At 41.9% G+C, this 26,038-nt stretch overlaps 1 protein-coding gene across 1 annotated transcript in view; it reads left to right on the top strand.

Moving 5' to 3' along the window:
* C3_2H4orf50 (chromosome 3_2 C4orf50 homolog) overlaps window positions 1-26,038 on the top strand; it is a 369,543-nt gene that overhangs the window by 272,068 nt on the left and 71,437 nt on the right. Inside the window, exon 7 of the mRNA XM_086964107.1 lies at window positions 19,500-19,676. Within this exon, the coding sequence (XP_086820233.1) occupies window positions 19,500-19,676 (177 nt within the window). The remainder of the gene's footprint in view (window positions 1-19,499; window positions 19,677-26,038) is intronic.

The raw sequence follows: 26,038 nt of genomic DNA, 5'->3' as shown, positions 1-26,038 counted from the left end.
GGATCAGTCACTGCCAGCCGCAGATCTGCCAACCTCCCCATCTCCCCCGCAACAGCTGATCCATCTCTTTCCACGCCGCTCTGCAGCATGGTGGCCAGAGAGAGCTGCTTGGGTATAGTAGGTGTCCTTCATGCTTGTTATGGGATAGCACTGTAATTATTCTGTACATGAGTGTGTGTGCAACATGTTCATTATATATGCACGAGCCTCCGTATTTGGGAATGGAAATCCTCATCTGTGCCCAGAACGGCAGTCGTTGCTTGTGCACGAACCAGTGTGTGTTATTGATTACCAATGTGTAACGGACCAAATATGTACTTTAACCTCTTGTGTAATCCTCAGCCATTGTGTATTCATAGATACCCATGTTCATTACTGCAGTCAGTTGCATAAGCCTCTCCAGTTTAATGGTGCACCCGTGCACAACTTGTTGGACACTGCTCGTTGCCGTACTCTGCAATTACACTCACTGGGCTCGATGTTCAATCATCCCCACAAAAATACGGTTGCGAGAGGAGATTTTTTTTTTAAATTACTGGTAACTACAGTTGTTGTGATTTGTATTTCGGAGACAACAACGAGGGTTTTGGCTTAAGCGCAGTAAGGCTACGCCAATACTATAGTAAACAAACAAGATGCCAGTACTGCGCAATTGATCACTAATTCAGAAAAATTGAGTTGTGAATCTCTCAATTTCAAAGACCACTCTTTCAGTCCGGATTCTATCAATTCATATGAATTTATTTTTAAATATTTCTTTCTTTCTTCTTTTATTTTTTAAAAGAGATTGTTGTTTTTTGTGATAAGGAAAACACGAAACAGTGTTTAAATGGCTTCTACTTGATCTAACATAATTTTCATCAATATCTAAGGAGGAACAGGGTTATTAGTGATAAGAAATGTCTTGGAAGGGAAAAATCTTTGAGAGGGACGAGTGGAGGGAAAAGAGTAAAGGCACGTTGAATTAACTACATAAGATACATTAAATTAATATACATAGAAAGACACCAGACAAAAAGGAATGGTCAAGGGGGGAAGGGAAAAGTGGGGAGGGTGTGCTGTGGCCCTGCGCAAGTCCTATTTATGATAGCAGGTGAAACCAAATCAACTGAATGGAGGCAAACAAAGATTGACTACAATCAAAAAAATAGACCAACAACAATTTTATATTTAAACAATACAATGACAAAAGATTGGCCAAAATTTATAGATGAGGAAGGTCGACGCATTTCGAATCCCATAGAATGTTGGGATTCTTTCAAGTTCAAGTTTAAATACTTTATTCGACAACATTGTCATAAAAGCATTCCTTCCCTAAACTAATCAGAATAAATACTAATCTAATAAAAACATATTAAATACCATACATTTGTACATAGTTGGCGAATAAGAATCTTTAAAATTTACACATACTTTTTTTAAAAAGAGTATCATCACAGACCAAAGGAAGCTCATGTAGTTCATGGGGGTTTTAAAGTGCGCGTGCGTATTATCCAGGCCCATCCCAGGAATTTAGCCACAGCAATTACAAGTTGAGGGGCACAATTTGTTTTCAGGACCCTAAAAGCCTCAATACACCTCCTTGTGCCCAAGTTTCTGCATGCCGGTTTCAGCCACCTATTCCTTGGGGCAACGTATAGTGGACATACAAATAAAAAGTGCAAAATATCTTCTACATGGGATTTACAATGGGAGCATGTATTTACATTATCTGGGGACCACTTAACAGTAAAAGCATTTAGGGGCAAGGTGCCGACTCTGAACTGGAAAAACAATTTCCTATCTAGAGGCTTGGAGATCAAATCCCAATACTGTTCAAACATTGGGAAGGTTTTTAACTCTAGGAACTGGGATGTCAAAGCAGGAGCTTGGCTAGAGGTCAGTGCAGCATTATTTATCATGTCCCAGTATAACTTTTTTAATGTGGACTTTGAAGGGAGGTCATCTGGGTCTGTTGCGGACCACAAGTGTTCAAGGTGCAAATCTTGAAGTAATTTTCTCACTTCTTTTAGCCAGACTACTTTATGGAAGATATCAGAGTTGTCAACGTCCAATAAGGCAGCAGCATAATGTCTCAATTCCGGGGTGGATTTTATACGCCTCCAATATAGAAGGGGGCGAAGTCTGATCATGTCCTCAATCCTTTTCCTCCCCATGTCGTAAAGGAGAGGAGTGGAGGGGGTGCTCTGTGGAACCCCGATTAAGCCCCGCAGGAATTTATTTTCTGCCACTGTTAAAGCATTCAAATTGGTGAAACCCCAAAGTTCTGATCCATAAAGGCATGCACCCAGCACTTTCATGCCATAAATCTCCAATATTGGCTGTATTGGTTTTGTAAATGAAGATTTATACTTTTTGGCTATTGCCCCTGCCAACTGATTAAATTTTAGCAATACAAAGTCCATGTGGGATCTCCAATTCATACTAGCGTTCAGGGAGATGCCTAAATAGGTGAAGGCATCCACTTCTTCCAAGAAAGCCCCGTTATAAACCATTTTCCCCTTGAATTTCTTAGAGGGATTCAGATTCATAAATTCTAAGCCCCGGATCCGGCAGAATTCACCAAAAGCGTTTATTGTCTTTTGTAGACCGCTGGGGGCCCGCGAGACCAGCAAAGTATCGTCTGCGAACATAAGTACTGGAACTCGCTTCCCATCTAGTAAGGGAGCATCCGTCGGAACTTGCTTCAGAAAATCCACAATGCCATTTATGTAGAGGGAAAATAACGTGGGGGCCAGGACACAGCCCTGTCTTACACCTCTCTCAACAGGGAAGGTTTCCGTGACCTCACCCTGGGCTCCCCACCTAATCCGGGCATAATTGTTCTTGTGGAGTCTTACAAGCAAAGTTAGTAGTTCCGGGCTTATTCCTAAATCCCTTAAGACATCCCAAAGTTTTTGTCGGGGAACTAAATCAAACCCGGACTTTAGGTCCACGAAAACAGCGAACAGAGGACCATTTAGCAGAGTAACATTTTTCCAGTATAAAGTTAAAAAGTGGAACACCTGGTCGACAGAGCTGGTTAAAGGGCGAAATCCCGCTTGGTAAGGTGAAAGAATGTCCTTGTCAACTATCCAGGCTTGTAACTTATTTTGAACCAGCCTGGCCATCAATTTTTGGGCACAGTCAATGAGGCTGATTGGCCTGTAGTTGCTTGCTAGAGCCTTATCTCCTTTTTTGTAAACTGGGATTATTTCTGCTCCTTTCCATGTTATAGGAATCTTTGCCCCCTGAGCGATAGCATTCCCAAGCCATACAAAATATTTACACCAGCTTTCTCTGTCTAATAGAAAAACATCAGCCGGTATGCCATCAATACCTGGTGCCCTGACTCTGGTCACTCCATCCATTGCCTCATGTACATCTTTTAATGTGAATAATTCATTGACAAAAATTACCCTTTCTAGGGGGGGAACTGTCTGAAGGCATATGTTGTCAGCATATTGGGGTTTGAAAAAGTCGACCCAGGACTCCTTAGGAACATGATTTTTTGGACATTCCGCTACACCCCCTGAGCCCCACTTTAATATGGCCCAGAACTCTTTCTGGTGTTTATCAACACATGCCTTCTTCAGATCTAACCAAAGATTCTCATCCCATTGCTTTTTTGCCTTTAGCTGGGTTTTTCTGTATTCGTCCCTGGCTTTTAAAACTCCCGTTTTAGATCTTAAAGCATTACTAAGATTATGTCTTGCTAATCTACATGATTGATCGTACCAACCCTTCTTTACGGGTTGTCCGTTACCCTTCTTCTTCTTGCTTGTTTTCAAGAATAATTTCTGGATACTAGCAAAAAACTTTGGCTGTGACTCTTCAATCAACACTTTAAAATTTTCATCAAAAGTTAAAACCTGTAGTCTGGCGACTTCATCATTAACTAGCCCCTCAAGGACCTGTCTATCCTCTGCATTGGCTACTAAAGTTGCCCATCTTACATAGCGAAGATTATTTGATGAAACAACATCTGAAGTCATAAAGTTCCTAGCTGGATTTTCTATCATTATTTTTTGTTCTAAGTTGAATAATAAAGACAAAGGGTTGTGATCACTCTCCAGCCTAGATATGACCTGCATGTCGATCACTTTACTCCAGGCTCTGACATCTATCAGAATATAATCAATCCTACTGCTTGATCTTTGGTTATCAAAGGTATGCCTACCCTGGATATCCGAAGGAGTGCGGCCATTGGCAGCTCTCAATCCTCTGGATAGACATAAGCTTTTAACCTGAATAGCTACTTCTGTCCATTTTTTGATCACTGGAATGTCTAACTGAGGAATCCCCCATTTGGTGTCTTCTTCATATGTCAGATCATTATCCTCACAACCTAGGGGTTCAAATGTTGTGTTTAGGTCTCCACCCACCAAGATATTGTACTGGGTAGATATCATCTCTAGATCAACATCTAAAGCTCCTACTATATCTGAGGATGTACCCCCTTGGGTTCCCCTAGCGTAGATATTGTATACTGCCAACTTACAACCATCGTTACAAGTGAGCAGTATAGAGAGTAGGTCGCTGTTAGAGATATTGTTCTGCTTGATGGTACATTGCAGAGCTTGCCGTATCCGAATAATTAGACCCCCTGAAGGGCGTCCCTTTGTATTCTTCTTCGCGGGCACATAAAAGTTTAGAAATCCCAGGCGAAAGACTGATGTCACTGACCATGTCTCTTGTAAGAGCACGATGTCATAAGAATCTATAAAGTCACACCATTCCGGGGCCTCTATTTTATGTTGGATACCTGCGATATTCCAAGAGATGATCTTGATGGAATTTTCCCTTTCCATATTCCTCTTATTTAAGGGAATAGTCAGGTTAGGGGAAGGCGCACCAGGTGGAGACCTTACTTCAACTAGTTTAATACCAGATTGGGCAGCAGATGAGCTGTTCTCTACTGGTTTAGAGGTATGGCCTCTAAATTCACGTAACCTAGTCTCTCCGTGATCTATTTCTTTTGTCATGGGAGTACTAGGATTCCCTTGTTTGTCCTCAGTAATCTTTAATTGCCCTACACTCATCGGGGTTTCCAGTCAGTCACATTGGCTTAATCCTGATATGGCAGAAAACCTATTTTCTATCGCAATTCCCCAGTTATTTTTGTTTGCCGGATATTTGGCTTTTCTTATTACAGGGTTCCATTTAGTTTTTAACAATGTTGGATTTATGGTATTTCCCGTTTTTGTATAAAAGAAATCCAGCGTTAGTGGCACTATTTCTGTAGATCTACGCTGTGGGGGGTATATATTAGCTAGTATATTTGGTAGGACTTCAGGATCTGAGAGGTGCAACACCACGCAATCCCCCCTAAACTTTTTAATGCCACCCCCAATCCATTCAACCCTTCTAGCTTTTACTACTTCATGTGCCAGCTGGTCCCTGCCTCCTGGTTTAAAAGCCATATTCTTTGATAACCAATGAAGTGATTTGTTTATCAAAGAAGGGATATTCTCCTCTTGTCCTGGTTCTAATTGAGGAACATTTGCTAGAACCAGTATTAATGGGGAAGCTTCCACTATTAGTTCTACAGGACCTTTGTCTATATTCTCTATCTCATTGATATTTCTAGTAGCAGGCCCTGCAGAATCCTCAACCATGGAAGCTGGGTTTAGAATTCCCATCCCCTCTCCCCCTTGTCCAGACCGGGACGTGGTGTTTTGGGAAGTATTTACGCCAATAACTGGGCAAGCTACAGCTTTAGTATTTTTCGGATCTGCCATAGCCAAGTTTATTGGGACAGACTTGGATGTTTCTACTATAGTTTTTTGCAAAAGCGATCCCAATCTAGTAACCTCTGCTGTGAGCACGTCGATTTTATTTAGGAGTGGTTTAGTGATCGTTTTAATTTTATTATCTATGGCATTCAGTAGCTTTTTGAAGTGATCTTCATCTAAATGAATTCCACCTCCCCCATCCTTCCCAATATCCTCACCATTTTTCTCCTCAGAAGAGGCCTCAAGGCATTTTTTACCTGATCTAAGTCCGCCCCTTTTTGGTATGTTTTTACCCTTACCCTTTGTTACTCTAGGGGCTGGCACCGGTGTAGGGATTTCCTCTTCTAAGGTATTGCTTTCAACATCAGTTGTACATTCTGGAGCTGGTTCATTAATTTCGACTAATAATTGGGTCAGTGGGTTATTATCAGGGGTTTGGAAAACCTCATTACTAATGTCAAGAACTGAGACTGATAGAGGAGTATTATCAATGAGCAAGTCCGGCGAATAGCTAAGACCCAGAGATGACCTCCTATCCTGATTAATTTTGGCAACTTTCTGTACCATGTAATTGTCTATTGTGTTAAGTGGAGCAGAAGATGCTTTGGCTTTAGACATGTTAATATCAACAAAGGTAGTCCTTGGGATGATAGTCAATATGATGATCCAGACAATTACAGGATGGGAGGGTGCCAACACTTACTTGGAAGAAATTGAACAGCGTTCTTGGCCCTGCTCCTGCCTCCTCCTGTCGATGAGGGCCGTAGAGGGCCCGCCCTTTGCCCGGGCTTCGCCCCGGGCGTCCCGCTCGCGTCCCGCGACGCGGGGGTTCTCCTTCTTTTGAAGGTCTGTTTGGCGCTCACAGGGCGCTACCGCGTCACTCAGACGCGCCGCCGCGATGCCTGCCGGGATTTGCAGTCTCCCGGAGCGGCGGCGCGGAGTCCGATGTCCCTGGACTCTTGGCGGTGGCGGCGGTAATGGCGCTGATGTCTGTCTGCTTCTGTGGGCTTCCTGCAGGTAGGTGAGACTCTCGGCGATGGCGGCGGTACTGCAAGTGACTCCCCCGCTCTGCCGGGGTTCTCCTTCTTTTGAAGGTCTGTTTGGCGCTCACAGGGCGCTACCGCGTCACTCAGACGCGCCGCCGCGATGCCTGCCGGGATTTGCAGTCTCCCGGAGCGGCGGCGCGGAGTCCGATGTCCCTGGACTCTTGGCGGTGGCGGCGGTAATGGCGCTGATGTCTGTCTGCTTCTGTGGGCTTCCTGCAGGTAGGTGAGACTCTCGGCGGCGGTACTGCAAGTGACTCCCCCGCTCTGCTGGGGTTCTCCTTCTTTTGAAGGTCTGTTTGGCGCTCACAGGGCGCTACCGCGTCACTCAGACGCGCCGCCGCGATGCCTGCCGGGATTTGCAGTCTCCCGGAGCGGCGGCGCGGAGTCCGATGTCCCTGGACTCTTGGCGGTGGCGGCGGTAATGGCGCTGATGTCTGTCTGCTTCTGTGGGCTTCCTGCAGGTAGGTGAGACTCTCGGCGGTGGCGGCGGTACTGCAAGTGACTCCCCCGCTCTGCCGGGGTTCTCCTTCTTTTGAAGGTCTGTTTGGCGCTCACAGGGCGCTACCGCGTCACTCAGACGCGCCGCCGCGATGCCTGCCGGGATTTGCAGTCTCCCGGAGCGGCGGCGCGGAGTCCGATGTCCCTGGACTCTTGGCGGTGGCGGCGGTAATGGCGCTGATGTCTGTCTGCTTCTGTGGGCTTCCTGCAGGTAGGTGAGACTCTCGGCGGTGGCGGCGGTACTGCAAGTGACTCCCCCTTCAGGACCATGTGGACATAATCTGGAAAACATAAATTAAAAAATCATACTGTCAGTCAAACACCTGAGCATCTCTCTACTTCACATTCAGTCCAGCACATACTCGGCTCATACCTGTGCTTCTGTTGATGTTCTTTTTGTCCAAAAGGGGGGCTAGAATGTTAAAGTTGAGAGGGAGGGTTCATGAGTATTCAAACTCGAATGGAACGTTCCGTAATGAAAGCAATACATTTGTGTTACTCACTTGGTTGTTTCTAGACTCAATCTCTTCGGGTCGTTGTACTCTAAAGACTATTATCCCGTTTTGTAGGGAAGAAATTCCGTATTTTGAAGATTTTTTCTGAAAAAAACAAAAGGTTGAATAATAAACCGTGTTGCTCAAACTATGTTGAGAGTATTCAATGATCGGTAAGGCCAGTGACATTCTATCATTTAAGGGCTGTGCTGAAGATGGGCGTTGAGTAATTGGCCCGCGTTTTGGTAGTATGGACATTGGGGTATTCAAACAAGGGTTTGGTGAAACTCCTCGCTCCTTCTTAGAATTTTTACAAACAGACACCAAGTGCTAAATCTCCTGGATTACGCTGCTTAAAAACGCTCGGTTCGGCACTTGACCGAAAGAACTCTTTGCTCCAGTGAATTGCACGGGGATTTGCAAAAATCTCTTTGCTGGTTATTCAAAATTAGACTCTACATGTGCACTCGCCTAAATTGCGCCCCTTCGAACGCTCGATTCAACATTAAATCAATATAGACTTAACTCCGGAGATTTGCTAGTTCTTAAAGAGTCGCAATTGACTTCTAATTAAACCTCACATGGTTTGCATTATTTTACACGTTCGGTTAGACCGCGAACCTAAATAAACCTTGCTCTAATTATGAGTTGTTACCTCTGGTTTGGAACCACGAATCCTCCATGGGCGTCACTTTCCTCAATGGGAACGCTGTATCGTTATTCCGGATTTGCAGGTTCAAATAGGGATCGGTTCCGGCTCGAGGGCATGCTGGGATTTGTAGTTTAATGAGCCGGTTAATGTTAGATTCTGCAGTTTTGGAAGAATGCTTGACTTTAAATGGATGGATCACCATTCAAAGTGTAGTCAGTTGGTTTACAAAGCAAAAAATAATAAAAAATATTATTTTTCATTTATAAAGACTTTTTGAATGGAGTTAGTGCTTCGTTCACAAATAATGGTGAAATAGGAGTGGTCGTTTTTATAAGCAAGGTGCTTGTTGAAGAGCTCCTACTTAGGATAGACAGAATGTGAAATGTCAATACCCAGGTATTATATTTATTTGATCGACCGGCAAGCCCTTAATGATTGTGCATCTTGAATCACTGGCTGAGGTCATGATTTTTAGAACGGTCATTTACTTCTGAACTACAACTGGGCTAGGATCCCTGCGTGGTGCCATATAGTCGTTTTTACATAATTGTCAAGTGGTTCTATATGTTCTCTCAAGGTCAGCTACTTGAGTCAGAGTTGCTGTTGAACCTCAAAGGCCTCTCATGGTACATTATTACAGATTGTATAATTCAGACATCTCATTTAAACCTCGAGTTGTAGTATTAAATTTAAGGATAAGCATTGCTTCCCGCTGTCTTAGTTTGGTCTCCAAATCTCCGCCTCTCAGGTCAGATTCAACTTTCGATATTATTGTCCATCTGAAATCAACATCCCCATGGGCTTCGTCAATCCAGTGTTGTACTAGAGGTGCTGTCACTATTTTTTTCTTTATCCTGGATTTATGTTGTGATATTCTTTGTCTGGCTTCCTGATTAGTTTTTCCTATATATAGCTTGTTACAGGGGCAAAGAATTCCATAAACCAGGTTTCGCGATTTACAGTTTGTGAAATGATCATGTTTCCATGATATACCTTCATGCTGGAACAAATTTCCTTCAATTGTGGAATTGCAACACAAGCATGTTCCACATTTCCTATGTCCTGTGTTTGGAGGAAGGTTCACATAGTCTCGTAATGTAGGGACTTTTGTTTTTGGTACGGCTGCTCGCACAATTTGGTTAGCGATGCTCTTGTCCTTTTTGAAGGCAAAGAGTGGTGTTTCCGTAAACTGCACATCCAGATCTTTTATCAAGTGCCAGTTTTGGTGAATCACTTTTTTGAAAAAGTTGGATGATGGGCAAAAAGTGGATACACAAACTGTACGTTTCAGGTCTTTCTTTTCTTTCTTTTTTAGTAGCTCTTCACAAGGCGTACACCATGACTTGCTTTAGTATTTTAGATGGGTATGCGCGGTCCAATAATCTCTCTTTCAGAGCGTTGGCATGATTCATGTACTCATCCTTAAAGGTGCAGTTTCTCCGAATTCGAAGAAACTGAGCGACGGGTAAGTTCTGTTTCAGACTTCTTGGATGGTTGCTCGAATAGTGTAGAGCTTTATTGCGATCTGATTTTTTCTTGAAGAGAGTCGTCACTAATTGACCATTGGTACAGTAAACTTCCACATCTAGAAAAGAAAGTCTAGTATCTGATGATTGAATGCTGAATTTGATATCTCTCGTCATGTTGTTCAGCCATTCATGGAATTCTGAGAGTGGTTCCGCAGTGCCAGACCATGTGAAAAAAATATCATCAATAAAGCAGACCCATCCTCCGATCCATTTTTGGAATGGGTTATTGTTGCAGACATATGTATCCTCGTATTGACTCATGAACAAGATTGCAAGTTCCGGGGCAAAAGGACAGCTGAAGAAAGAAGTCGTCTTTGAACTTAAAATAATTTTTTGTCAAAGCCATCCTAGCTAATTCCAGGATGAATTCTGTAGGTATTTTAAATGGACGGTCTCTCCTGTCCAAAAAGATCTCTAAAACCTCTAGTGCCTGGTCCTGGGGGATTTGTGTATAAAGTGAGACAATATCCATACTGACCAAGAGGTCTTTATTCTCAGTAAATGGTGAATTTTGCAATTTATTTAGGAAATCCGCCGTGTCTTGCGCAGGGCCACAGCACACCCTCCCCACTTTGCCCTTCCCCCTTGACCATTCCTTTTTGTCTGGTGTCTTTCTATGTATATTATTTTAATGTATCGTATGTAGTTAATTCAACGTGCCTTTACTCTTTTCCCTCCACTCATCCCTCTCAAAGATTTTTATCCTTCCAAGACATTTCTTATCACTAATAACCCTCTTCCTCCTTAGATATCGATGAAAATTATGTTAGATCAAGTAGAAGCCATTTAAACACTGTTTCGTGTTTTCCTTATCACAAAAAACAACAATCTCTTTTAAACAATAAAAAAAGAAAGAAAGAAATATTTAAAAATAAATTCATATGATTTGATAGAATCCGGACTGAAAGAGTGGTCTTTGAAATTGAGAGATTCACAACTCAATTTTTCTGAATTAGTGATCAATTGCGCAGTACTGGCATCGTGATTTGTATTTTAGCCCAGGGTACTTTATGCTCTCATACGATTCTAGGCGTGTTTGTGAAATATATTAACACATGAATGTGTGGAAACTTCCGCTGCACAATTATTTTATACAAGGTGTAGATAAAGACACTTTTATAGACGAGCACCTTAAACTCATAGATTTTTCATTCTTTGGGCAGTGCAGCAAAAGTGACACAGCGCAGCAAATACACTGATAAAGGCCAGGCTCCGCTGCACTGCCAATCATTGCAGAAAGATTGTGGAGTGCAAATCCTTGCTTATGCCAAAATGTATTGACCACAGGTAGTGTACACTGCGCACTTCTAACTGGGCTACCACAGATCTAACAGACTTACCCAGGAGCACCCGGAAATGTAAGTTTAGGTATGCAACATCCCATCGTCAGTGTGTGTTCAGTGTAAAAATAATTCATTAATCCTCTGTAGCTCATACTGTAATTGTGTGCGTTCACCCGTGTGCAATAATTGCCCCATTGCCATTTTAACATGGCCTCTGGTGAGCAGCATTTGGTTAGGGGCGTGGTCCTTCATACGCAATCACAGTCAGTGACCAAAAACAGGATATATGACCCCAGTGGCCATCAATTCTAAAGCAGGCAAGCAATATTGACTAATGTAGTAAAATTCTGTAAGTGCTCGAAAGTGACAAACATTTCACACAATACTCTGCATCAGTTTCATTCACCAATGCTGTTAAATGAATGAATGAATGCCTTGAGAGTACAGAGTGTCAGGGACCAGCACTGCAGATGGTTTAGTGACTAAATATCGAGGGACATAATATAGAATGCCCAAAATATCGACTCCAAAATATCGAAGTACAGAATATCGAATCCCTATCTACAAACAGGTAAGTACAAAAATATCGAATTCAAAATATATAATGCTAAAATATGGTTAACTAAAATATTGAGGTTTTTACATTTATTAAAAATAATATAAAAGTAATTAAATATTAAAACCAATTAAATAAAACATACTTAAAATAATGTAAAAAAGCTTAAAATGTAACAATAATAAATGTAATATAAAAAAGTGGATATTTTGTTGGATAGTGAGAGTGTAAAAATGACTATTCCCACTCAGTGAGTGCAACAGTAGGGAAAGCATTGGATAGCGTAGGGGTAACCATTATTATTCCCACTCCAGTGAGTGCAACAGTAGGGAAAACATTGGATACCGTAGGGGTAAAAATTACTATTCCCACACCAGTGAGTGCAACAGTAGGGCAAACGTTGGATAGCGTAGGGGTAAAAATTACTATTACCACTCCAGAGAATGCAACAGTAAGGAAAGCGTTGGATAGCGGGAGGGTAAAAATTACTATTCCCACTCCAGAGAGTGCAACAGTAGGGAAAGCGTTGGATAGCGGGAGGGTAAAAATTACTAATCCCCCTCCAGTGAGTGCAACAGTAGGGAAAACATTGGATAGCGTAGGGGTAAACATTACTATTCCTACTGCTGAGAGTGCAACAGTAGGGAAAGTAATGATTTAATATTAAAAGAAGGATACATTAATTATCAATACCATTAAAAAATGAATTAAAAATAATTACCAAGTAATAAAAATTAGTACCAATTAAAAAACATATTTACCAAACAATAAAAATGAATTACCAATTAATAAATTATTATCAATTAATTATCAATATATAAATAAAAATAAATATTAACTTTATTACAATTAAATTACTTCCCACCCTATTCCCCTATAGACCCACAACCTGCTCCAAATAAATAATATAATTAACATAATTATCAATTAATCAATTATTAAAAATTAATTACCAATTAATACAAAATAATTACCAATTAATAAAAATGAATTACCAATTAATAATTATCAATCAATTAATTATCAATACATATAAATAAAACATATATATTTAATTTACTATATTTAAATTACTTCCCACCCTATTCCCCTATAAACCCACAACCCGATACGGAATTAAATTGCGCAAAAATTAAATTACATAACATTCATTACTTTAAAAAAAATTAAACATACATTAGAAAATCAATGCATCATTTTAACACATATACTACCACACATAACACACACAAAAAATTGATATTATGGAAATCGATATTTTAAATTCGATATTAACGAAATCGATATTTCCTACCCCAAATTCGAAATTCTGTCCTATCTATATTTTGGTAATTTGATATTCTGTCCTATCTATATTTTGGAGTCGATATTCTGTCCAGTCTATATTTTGGATTCTATATTTTGGTCGTTCACCCTGCAGACATTCTACAGATATGATTGTGGACCTGTTGTGAACCTGAGTTACAGTGGCCAACACTGCAGAGAAAGCAGGCATTTGAGTTTTAGTGACCATCATTCATTCCCCCAGTGAAATAACCACACGCACTTATAACTAAAGACCTGCACTTCAGAAATATTACGTTTGTTATTCTACTGATTAATATTGCATTCTAGCGTTGCAAGTATTGTGTAAGCCGCGGAAACTGGCACTGCATATGTATATCTCAAACCAACAACATATATTGCAGCTTCATATAACTCTCAATGACAAACACTACAAACTTGCAACATTGACCGACTGACATCAATCACAGCACATATATATGTACAGTGACTAGAGCAACTTGGCCAAAGCTCAATAGCTACCTGAGCAGCTAACTTTGCAGAAATAAAATACCTGGGCTGCTGTGCCTAACACTTCAGAAATCAGGGTGATGCACTGCAAGTTGTGTAAGAGCCATATGTTGTAGCACTGCACTCGTATGTGCTGGAGCCTCAGAGTGCAGTACTGGATCACCCTGTGTGAAACTGCATGCCCAGTAACCTCTAACAGTATTGTAAAACTTCAAGTCCATTCATTAACCAAAGACATTCAACATTACATGCGCACAAGTCTTTCTGTCCAAAGCTTGGGATGTATTCACGTTGTCATCATTGAAGTCAGTGTTGTGGGCAGTGTCCTACAAGCATGTAGTATTGTACTTCTGTTTTCATAGGGGTTCATACCCCAGTCTAGGTGGTGAAGCTCATTATCCTACACTGACTGTATACCATATAACATGTTTAACTCTTACCTTCTGGATTCCTGTCACAAACCCAGCTATGATTTAGAAAAGAACTACTACAATTTTTAGGTCGAGCCTGGGCAGCACTCGCCTCCCATATTTTTTATTTGCTTGTGTCTTTGTCCTCTGTAAATGCTGGCTTCTGATTCCTTAATATACTTGTTAGTCCCTCCTTTGTTCCGCCTTCTCTTCATTTGTAACCTCCCATGAGGACTGGCTCTTTTACTTCTGTTGTTACACTGTATCTCTTATTTACTCTGTAAGCACTATTTTCTTCAATGCGTGTGTCCTACTGCAGGCATGACATGCTTTCCTGTAGCATTCAGGTGAAATGTGCGCTTTCACTTTCCAAGCAGCCCGTGACAATGACGCCTGAGGTCTGGCATTTACAAGAGTTTGAGCTATTGGCCTTGTAAATGATAATGACTTTTTTTCATGTGTTAAATATCAACACAGATAAAAAAAACATTTTCATTTACAATGCCAATAGCTTAAACTCTCGCAAATTCGAGAGCTATTGCATTGCACATGCTTGTTTTCTTTATGCAACGCTTTCCCTCTATTTCTCTTTTCTTTTCCACTCCCTTACCCTGACGCCCCCTTAATGCATGTCCCCCAGCAATTTTACTCACATTTTACCTGTGTAGGTTTCCCCTTCCTCTTTTTCTCTTTTCCCTCCATGACTTAATGCTTCTCTCGTCTTTCGTCCTCCTTATCGCGTCCTATTCTCCACCCTCCTGCACACTTATTTTCATGTATCTGTCCATCTGTGTGCCGTCTGTCACTCCCCCAGAACAGATAGAAGTATGAATATAAATTGGCAAGGTGTAAGAGAGCGAAGGAGAAGAAAGATAAACAGCTAAGATGAGATGGAAGAACTGGAGAGTTATAGAAAATGCCAAAACTGATTCCTCCACGACCGTAGCTTCTGAGTGGCTCATTGAGTTAAATGGTCACTGCTGACTCATGCAGAGAGGTGAAAGTTACACGTTCAAATCTAGCATGGCCGACTTAGCCCGACATCCTTTTGCGGTCGGTGATTTGAGTATCCTAGAATTGGGACCTTTTTATTGGCAGGATTTAGAAAGATCAGAAATGCAGAACCTCCTTAAAAAATGGTCAGAATTGAAAAGGCACCGGATCCACCGGGACCGGGCCTACTGAGACCCTTTCAAAGATCTTTAATGTCACGCCATTGAGTCAACTACCATGTGATGTCACTTCAGGTCCTGTCATTCATAGTTCAAAGCCTTGTGATGTCGTCCACTGACCTGGGCACTTTGATCAATCATCGTCCATAACCCAGCTCCTTCCAGCCCTGGTGGTAATTTCTTTACGTGAGACACAACAATAGTTCTCCTAATGGTACTTGCATGCTACTTTACAAATATAATGAAGGGCTTACTGGGGACCATTTTCACAGATTTGGCTATATTTTAAGCAAGGACATTAATATCGTGAAATGAAAGGGGGCTTTTTAGAAAGGGAACAATATCAACCCCCCCGAAAGAATTTCTATTTATTGCTGACATATTTAGGTCTATATTAGGGTAGCATATATCTGTTTGAGCTCCTATGAGCATGTTTCTTTCATAACATTGGATTGTGTAAACATAATTAATTCATAGCCATTTACATTTGATTGGGTCTTTGGTGACTTTTAGGGAGATGGGTGTTGTCAGAGAATATTGTACTGTACCTGAGCAACCGAGGCTGTAACTGTATTTCTGCACCAATTAGAAGGCCGGTTAAGTTTGATTAAGTTCCCATTGTGTAGAGTAGGTGCGCGATCGCGATGTCAATCAGACTTCTGAGACAATAACCTCACTTGGTTGTGTATCTAAAGTGCTTGTAAGTTGAGGTTTTCTTTAATAACTGGCCAGCGCATAGCTGCAAATATAGTTGTTTAACTTACCAAGAAGAAACCAGTGAAGCATGAATGTCTCTAACTTCAGCAGTCTCATATATTCGGTTCGATGTGTAAGGTTCTATTAATATGCAGTCATTTTTCATTGCATTTTCATATGTCGTAGCCACCACTATAATGTTAAGGGAGGTTATGTATTCACAGACTTTTTCATTTTGAAACACAAGCCTCCAGCTTATTGAAACAGCTTTTTGTGCTATTCAGATCATTGTAAGGAACTGGGGAGCATATTATCAAGGGGGTTTATCTCCGCTTTTTTGGCTTTAAAAGCCAAGAAAGCGGAGATCAAATTATCTCCCTATTACCTAGCTGTCGCTAACACCAGTTAGCGACAGCTAGTAGGAGATAGCGACCATCTTGGGCCCCACTTTGCATTTCAGTGATATTTATCACTAATGACATGCAAAGTGGGCGTGCCAAGATGTTAGCGACTGAAAACAGTCGCTAACATCGCTATCTCCTATTACCAACTTTTGGAGATATTCGCGCTAAGCGCGAATATCTCCAAAAGCTAACACCTGCCCTGAGCAGTTCTTAGCCATGTTATCCAATGGGAGGTGGATAACATGGCTAAGAGCATTAGCTCGGTAATGCATAAATATATCTCAGACTTTTCAACGATATTCATGCATTGCGCTAATTTTTATCGCATTTGCGATAAACCTTGGTAATACCAAGGTTTATTTGCGGTAAAAATCGCCGCAGCTCTGCGGTAAATTTTTGTCTCTAACCAAACAATAGCGATAATTATCGCTAGTGCTTGGTAATATGCCCCTGGGTTATTTGTTGAGAGGGGTGAGAACCTCACTTGAGTAATAATCACAGTCTTTGGGAGTTTTTAAAGTTTTAGGTTAAAAAAGCGGCGAGAGGCACAAAGTGCCAACTACGGATATCGGTTGTGCTTCACCAGGACAATGTCACAAGTTCAGGCTGACTGTGATAGAGCACAGGCTAGATACAGGACCAGGCTCTACCCTTTTGAGGTTTTACCTTCTTACTTTGGTGTGAGGACTTTGCGGCTTTGGGGAGCTTTAAGTTGTTCAGCGTTGAATCAGGAGCAACCTTCAACTAGGAGTTGTGCAGCTCTGCGGGGCTCGACGCCGCTCTTTGTCTGAACCGGTAAAGTTGGAAGCCTGAAGCGAAGCTCTGTGTCGCTTGGCGCCAGATTTTAGTAAGATTTTGGTTAGAAGCTGCACAGCTCTGCAGGGCTTGGCATCCCTCTGTGTCGGATATAGTGGAACCTTCAGTCAGAAGCTGCGTGGCCTTGCGGAGCTCAGCATCAATCTGCATCTGATCAGATGAAACTTTCAGTGATGCAGCAAGAAGTGCAATCTGACTGCAGCCTAGTGCCCAGCACCTAGAGGACAGCATGTGGGTCAGGACTCACTCCCACAGAGGATAGCAGAGGGTACCAGATCAGGTCTAGTAGATACTGGTCAGCTGGAAAGCAGGAAATTCCTCTGGAAGGTTCTTGAGTCCCAGTAGCTCAAACAGGAGTTCAGCTAACTGACCCTTGGGTTCCTTTCTGGATTCCTGGGTTCAAAGTAAGGAGGTCCAGCTTTTCTTCTTCAGACATTCTTTCTTTTTCTTCTTCAGACTTTTACATTTTCTCAGGTCCAGGAGTGCTCTGATTTCAGGTCATTAGGATGCCACTTTTATGCCCAGTGCAGGCCTGTGGTTGGAGAACACTCCTTTGTCTGACTCTAAAACTGGTACTGGTCAGTTTTACCCTTTTCCCTTGGCTTGGCTCCAGCCTGGCTAGTGAAACAAAGGGCAGGCAGGCCCAGGTGTGAGCTGCAACTGCCAGTGACAGGGTAGGCTTCTTCTGAAACCAAGTAGGGTTGTATACAGGGCCAAGGCTACTCTTTAGAAGTGCAATCAGGGCAGGGACACACCTCCTCCCCATCCATCATGTCAGGAAGACCTCACTCCTCCACACCTAAGCCCTATTGTTCAATGTCTGGGATGGGACACATCACACCACAGGGGAGCCATCAACAGCCAGGTGAAACTGGACACTGGCATAAAGGCACATTTGGTTCAGGCAGAAAAATACCAACAATCCAAAAGTTTCATTTTCCAAAATATGAATTTAAAAACCGACTTTACCATTAAGTTTAACTTTACTACTCGTAAATGCCCTTTGTGAATACCAAAAGTCATAAAGTTAGACTTTCGTCTCAGTTTACCTTTGTGAATCAGGCCCCTAATTTGTAAGCAACATTGTTTAATTGAAGATTTATACGTTCCACTTTCAAAATACAGCATCAAAAAGGAACATATGTGAAGACAGGTCTATTTCCACAACCCATACCGAAAGTCGTAAAGTTGATGTCCTTTTCTATTAGGTAACTATTTAGATCTGCTTAGTTGTACGTGGAGGTAGTTGGCCACCAGAACAGGGTTGACTTCTGCCCCACCCTATGCAGTCCCTGGCATTCCCCCCACATGCTGCTATCTCCATAAATTAGTATGCGTGAAGTTCAGTTAATGCACCAGGTCCATGGACTATTTATGGGAGTACTTTCCCTCAGAAATCATGTGCAAAACATTGGGTCTTATTCGGTACTGCTACTAGTCACTGGGTTAGCAGTAGTGTGGCAAGTATTGGCTCCTCAAGGGTTCACGTAAATCTGAACAACTGAATATTATCCACGGTGCAACAAGTGAGAGGATAACCCACAACCTCCAAGACGGATCGTAGTCCTAATACATGAAACAAGCAATTTGTGCACACACAATTATTAACAGTATTACGACTGGATGTATCCCATGAGTCACACAATCATGCAATATATGATTTCCACGAAGTTCTTTTTCTCCTTTTTCAGGTTCATTTATTTTTTTATTTTTCAAGTGCACTTGAAAAATAAATGAACCTGAAAAAGGAGAAAAAGCACTTCCTCTGTTCCACCTCTAAACTTGGAAAATGGAAGTGGTGACCAGATTTCGGCTGCAGGACCAGATGAACTCAAAGTTTGGGTGCCATGTACTTAAAATGTTCAAAAGTATTTATTTTAGTTTCTGTACCATTCAGTGTTTCATATACTTTCTGTTCAATACTGAGTCACCGGTTTTAGAGAACAGCTGTTCACTGGGGAGGAGTCTCAAAGGATGAAAAGTTTTCTGTGTGAGTTTAGTCTGACATGAGGGTCCTTGAGGTCTCTGGATTCTTCACTTGAGCCAGAGTACAGTAAAAAGCATGAAATGTGGCTTCTATTTGAAACTTCCTTTGTAAATTACTTTCCCGATTTCACCACTCATATAACTGCTATTCTCAGAGAGATACGTTATGTCAAGACTTAGCTGCTCTGTTTTATGTATTCATATTTACGTATATATTTCAAAATGATTTGGGTTATTTTATAATATTACATTTCAAGCCAAAAAGTCAAAGTGGAGATATCTTCCAAATGACATGAATACCTAAAATATGTTTTGTGTTCTAAAACAGCAGCACTGGTTCTTTTATGGAGCATTTTCTAGTGTATTCAGTTATAATTATGTTCATTGGAATTGATGACTCCAGCAACATATGTACTGTATTTCACATCTACATTTATTGCACTTTTCAGGCCAAACTTGCCAGCCTCATCCAGAAATGCCAGGATAGGAACAATTTCATTACTCAGCTGGTAAAAGAGCTGCAGAGAATAATGGAGCCCCCGCTAATCGAAGAGACCACCGACCTGGTGAGTGGCACCGTGCTGGCACAGCACAGCAGCGGATTCCTGTCTCCATGGGCACAAGGGGTAACTATGCATAGAAGCTTGCATGGCACATTGTAATGCAAAACATGTATTACTTTAAACTTGGTGTCGTGGAATTCCACCCCTCTGCTGACTAGTAGACAAGGATGCTGGAGTTCCCTAAATGAGTTTAAGATGGTGGAAAAGTAACTTAATTTTCATTATTCATTATCATTCTTTATATTTATTAGAATTCCAAGTTTTCTACTTTGGCATTTGATGAGCATGTAGCTGGTAATAGTTCAGGTAGCAGAGGGAGAATAACACAGATGTGATATTACTGCATCATTGAAAGTTCTGATCTGGGACACTAACCCTCTAACCGTCACTACACATCAGTGGCACTACTATAGCAAACATCACTCTGAGCAACCATAACCCTACACGCAGCACTGCATGCATCCTAGAAGCACTAACCCATTACTCTGCATCTTATCAAAACTAACCCTGCTATAATGCTTCCGATGCACAATAATCCTTTTAATTCCACCACAGGGATTGTTACACAAACCCTTTACTGCCCCCTGTCTACAATAACCCATCACATTACATGTTAGGGACTTCTCCACTGAACATCGTTCTGTATCCTAACCACCACACCACACCTTGGGACACAGAAACACAATATCACATTACATTCTAAAAACTCCAACCCACTACACTTCACTGGAGTCTAAGGGCCAGATGTATCAAGGCTTTTGCGAGTCGCAAAGGCCGAAATTCGCAGAATTTCGGCCTTTGCGACTCGCAAACGGCCGTTTTGCGATTTTTGATATGTAAGAAAAAATCGCAATTTAAGGAATCGCAATTATTTGCGATTCCTTATTTTGCCATAGCATTTAAGGAATCGCAAATTTTGCGATTCCTTAAATGATATGTATGGCACATTTTTGGTTTGCGAATTTGTGTTAAGAAATCGCAATTTACCACCAACTTGTAGTTGGTGCTAATTTGCGATTTCTCTTAAAAATGCCCTAATTGGCATTTGTAAGGGTGGCATGTGACACTCATGCATGTATGTGTGCCACATGCACACACATGTAGATTTGAGGGGTGCAGCAGGGTGTCTTTGAGACACCCCTGCACCCTTGAAATAATTCTCAAATTGCGATTAGCAAATTGCGAATGCGCAATTTGAGAATTATTGCACTATCATTCCTATGGGCCTCCTGGCCCATAGGAATGCATTGGAAATTATTCTTTATTTGCGAATTCGCAAAATGCGAAATCGCAAATAAAGAATAATAAGGAATCGCAAAAAATTTACGATTTTGTACATACATACCGTTTTGCGAATTCTAAATAGCGATTCGCAAAAAATCGCTATTTAGGATTCGCAAAACGGTATCTTGATACATCTGGCCCTAACACTCATAACCCGCCGTAATACACTGCATCCTGCTATAAGTAACCCACATCATTACACTGCACCCTTAGGATGATGGCCCACTATAGTCCCATACAAACTAAAGCAGTAGCTTACCACATTACACACAAGCCTAGAAAACACAATCTTCAACACTACACTACACTACATGGGGCAGTAACAAACGAGAAGCACTCCATGTTGGCATCCGAAGGATACTACCCTCCACACTGCAGTGTACCATCGAGTCACCGTATTTAAACCAAAGGAGTATAACCCAACAGAACACACCGTTCTGTAGGGATATAAACCACCCACACTACACTGCTTCTTAAAGATAAATGGGAAACATCTTTTGTGTTAATCCGGAGCTTAGACTGCCAGAATCAATGCATACATAGTGCCGATGCAAGAGTACATCTAACATACTCATATTGTTTTAAGAGGAGGTCATAGAAATATTTAATCTGACAGCAGATAACAACTCACAGAATGACTGAGTTTGTCCTTTTCATGCCTAGTTATAAAGACCCAGTATAATTGTATCCAGACTTACTATCGTGTGTCTTCTATGCCTATCACTTGCCCTATTCACAAGTTGTCCATTTTCCAGTCAGCGAGTCAGTATATATTGATAGAAATTAGGGAATGTGGAATAAAATCTACAGAGGAAAGGCTCTGATGATTGTCTTCAGACAACACACACATGGTGCAGAAAACAGCACTATTAGATTAATTAACAGTCCTCAGTGGACTCGCGTACAATCCTCTTCTACAAATCTCGCCCTGAGGTGGTTTTAATGTGGATATTTAGAATTTCGCACATTGTTGCATGACCCAATGAATGCATCCATTTTCATGGGATCCCATATTAGGACCAAACTCTTTCTCATGAGAAGGATGGTTGCACACATAAAGTTAGAAAACTAGGACTAAGAGAATTGGGACTCTGGTTTTACTAGTTTGCTTCAGCTTCTTACTGCCTGTACTTGTTTTTGTATTTGGGGCCGTATTACACAAAGTGCCCTGGGGCGCAACAGGCATTTGCGCCAGCTTTGTGCACCCGCTGCACTTTGGTAGTACAGAAGGGGCCACATACGCTCCAGCGCTTTCTCATTTGGATGGAGGCACTGTCAGTCCGCTCACTGATAGCAGCCCTCTGAAATGGGAAAAGGGAGTACTATAGACCCCCGAGACATCCCCTTGCAGGCGGGTGCAGTTGCTCACTGCCCCAGCCTACAAGGGGATCTTGAATCCCCTTTAAAAATGCAGGCGGGTTGTCGCCTTGATAGTGAAACATAGAGCGGCTGCTTCAAAGCTGCTCCCTTTTTCACCTGAGTTTGTGGCTGTCCTGGGGACAGCTCATTCAGTGTAATAGGGCGTATTTTCTCTGTTTGCGCTGCTGCACCTGTTTTAAGATGCGCCGGGCACAAACAGGGAAAGTGCGCCCTATCCATAATAGGGCCCCAGGCATTCCAAAGTGTTGGAAGGGGTAAATACGATGTCAATGATATGTGCAGGCCTGACAACGGCAATGCCCATAAATGCAATGTTAATGTATGCCATAAGTTATGCCTGCACAACTGTGACAATGCCAGCATTAACAATGTCAATGTATGCCTTAATCTACGCACAAATGACAATGTGATTTCCAGTAAAAGCAATGTCAATGTACGCCATGATTTTGGAATGCACTACTGTGTCAATATCAGTATAGACAATATTGATGTACGCTATGTTAACTGTATGCACAATGTTGGGAATGTCGATAAAAATGATACCAGTGACTGCCATATTATTCTTAGGAGTTCTGGTGAACTTGCATTTACCCAAGTTGACCTCCCAATCAACCCTGAGTCATTGACACGTGGTCAGGCACCCACGCCTATCGAATACCAGGCCACATGTGGGGTCTGTCTTAACCCAAAGACAAACGGGCACCCAGGGAAAGTCCTGATCAATCCCACAGATAAATAGTTTTACGACAAACAGCTCCTAGGTAAAGGGCCCCAACAAAACACATTTGACCAAAGGCTTGCGTTCCCCAAAAATACCAGCAAGCTAGATATGTAGTGATCATGCACTCCTCATGCCGAACATCTGGACACATACACACTGGCCTACACTAGCTCTCTCTGAAGTTGAGAGCCATATGTGTCCTTATCTGATGCCTGAGATTATTAATGTATGACTGAAATGCTTTTCAGGAAAGTAGAATTGAGTTTATTGTACCTCACTAATGTATAAACTGCCAGCCAAAACTTTGTACTCCAGGAGACTTTCAGCATTGCCCACTGATGAATTGTAAACGTTAAGGCTGGCATAGTTTTAAAGAATATTTCAGCACTAAAATGTGCTGTCTTGGCATTTCAGTGGGGCTGCTATGAGCATTATTCTGCCTTGTGTTAAGTGTCAGTGGCTCTTGCTTGGCATGCAGCTTGAAGGACTGTTTACATTTGAAATGTTTTGTAAATGTACTGTGAAACAGATGTCACTGCAAACAAACCTGCAGGTGGACTTTATCACTGGGCTGCTGCTGTTGGGTGTATCATGAGTTCTGTGAAAAGAAACTGTATCAACTGTATGGAAATTGCATGAATGTCAGGAATCATTCGAGTGGATTGTCCTGTCAATCATCTAATCCCGGTGTCATTAATTATCACTATCATGGGCCGTGTAATTGTTGGTTGCACTCTCCTTTCTCACACAGGCTGTAGGTTGATCGATTGCAGCCTAAGAATAAGACTCAAATCACTCTCCCAAAGAAGCAACAGCAGTCAAGAAGGCCACATCCCCACAATTTATGAAGAATTTCTCGAAATACCAAGAAAGAAGCAGGCAGGTTACTTCCTCACAGAGAGTATGTTTGTGCAATAGATCTAACCCCAGCTGCAGCTATCAGACATGGAAGGGAAAATCCAATCACTCTCAAAGAAGATTAGGTGTATTGGGACTGAAAAGTCCTTCACATGGTAATGGATGTGCATCCCTGCCCTGAGTTCCTTAACTGTACTGATGTCTGGAACCCTAATGCTGATTTGTATTGTCATTGGTAAATAAGGATGATGTACATGGGTGCCCAAAGTGCTAACCTCACAGTGGTGTAAGACTACTGCCTTTACCAGGAGTTAGGCAGCACAGGCAAAGTGGTGGCAGCATACCATGTAGTGATCAGTAGGACTAAATCAGTACTTTTTACCTGTGCCAAAGGAGTGAGGCCAACAGGCTCATTCATTTAAAGTTCCACTGCTGTGTGCTTAACTCACTCTTGGCCTGCATCAGTTTGGTTTGTAGTGTGCACATGTGTAGTACTGTACATGTGCTGGATGTATGTGTGCCTATGAATGGTACAATACAGGGATAATGCAGCTCTATGCAGTGTGTGTATGTTGCTGGGGGTAGGTGTGTCTGTGAGTGGTACAATACATGAAAGGCATGCTGTGCGTTGGATACATGATATAATGGTATATGCATGTGCTTGGTGTATGTGTGCCTGTGAGTAGTACAATACATGAAGGATGTAATGCAGTGCCTGTATACTGGATACATGTGCTGGATGTATGTGTGCCTATGAATGGTACAATACAGGGATAATGCAGCAGTGTGTGTATGTTGCCTGGCGTATGTGTGCCTGTGAGTGGTACAATACATGAAAGGCATGCTGTGCATTGGATGCATGATATAATGGTATATGATTGTGCTTGGTGTATGTGTGCTTGTGAGTAATACAATACATGAAAGATGTAATGCAGTGCCTGTATACTGGATACATGTGCTGGATGTATGTGTGCCTATGAATGGTACAATTCAGGGATAATGCAGCACTATGCAGTGTGTGTATGTTGCCTGGCGTATGTGTGCCTGTGAGTGGTACAATACATGAAAGGCATGCTGTGCATTGGATGCATGATATAATGGTATATGATTGTGCTTGGTGTATGCGTGCCTGTGAGTAGTACAATACATGAAGGATGTAAGGCAGTGCCTGTATACTGGATACATGTGCTGGATGTATGTGTGCCTATGACTGGTACAATACAGGGATAATGCAGCACTATGCAGTGCGTGTATGTTGCTGGGCGTATGTGTGCCTGTGAGTGGTACAATACATGAAAGGCATGCCGTGCATTGGATGCATGATATAATGGTATATGATTGTGCTTGGTGTATGTGTGCCTGTGAGTAGTACAATACATGAAGGATGTAATGCAGTGCCTGTATACTGGATACATGTGCTGGATGTATGTGTGCCTATGAATGGTACAATACAGGGATAATGCAGCACTATGTAGTGTGTGTATGTTGCCTGGCGTGTGTGTGCCTGTGAGTGGTACAATACATGAAAGGCATGCTGTGCATTGGATGCATGATATAATGGTATATGATTGTGCTTGGTGTATGCGTGCCTGTGAGTAGTACAATACATGAAGGATGTAAGGCAGTGCCTGTATACTGGATACATGTGCTGGATGTATGTGTGCCTATGACTGGTACAATACAGGGATAATGCAGCACTATGCAGTGCGTGTATTTTGCTGGTTGTATGTGTGCCTGTGAGTGGTACAATACATGAAAGGCATGCCGTGCATTGGATGCATGATATAATGGTATATGATTGTGCTTGGTGTATGTGTGCCTGTGAGTAGTACAATACATGAAGGATGTAATGCAGTGCCTGTATACTGGATACATGTGCTGGATGTACTTGTCCTTTGTTAATGGTACAGCACATGGCTGACTCTGGGTTCCATCTTGGGAGACCCGGGGCTGCATGGTGAAACAAGATGAGGTATAGGAATCCCCTAAACATATTTGTGCATTTCTGCATTCCTGTCAGATGGGTGGGCAACATTGGAGAGAGGGAGAGCCTGGCTTCCCCAGTTCACTTCAAAGAGGTGTTTTTGACTCAGAGAGAGGTCAAAAGGAAGGGGCCTGAGCACATCTCAGGAAGGATATGGGGCTTATAAGAGAATTATACAGTGTGTAGTTCCTCATGGGG

Source organism: Lissotriton vulgaris, chromosome 3_2 (assembly GCF_964263255.1).
Source record: "Lissotriton vulgaris chromosome 3_2, aLisVul1.2, whole genome shotgun sequence".
Lineage (NCBI taxonomy): Eukaryota > Metazoa > Chordata > Amphibia > Caudata > Salamandridae > Lissotriton > Lissotriton vulgaris.
This window is presented reverse-complemented; position numbering and strand designations above follow the sequence as displayed.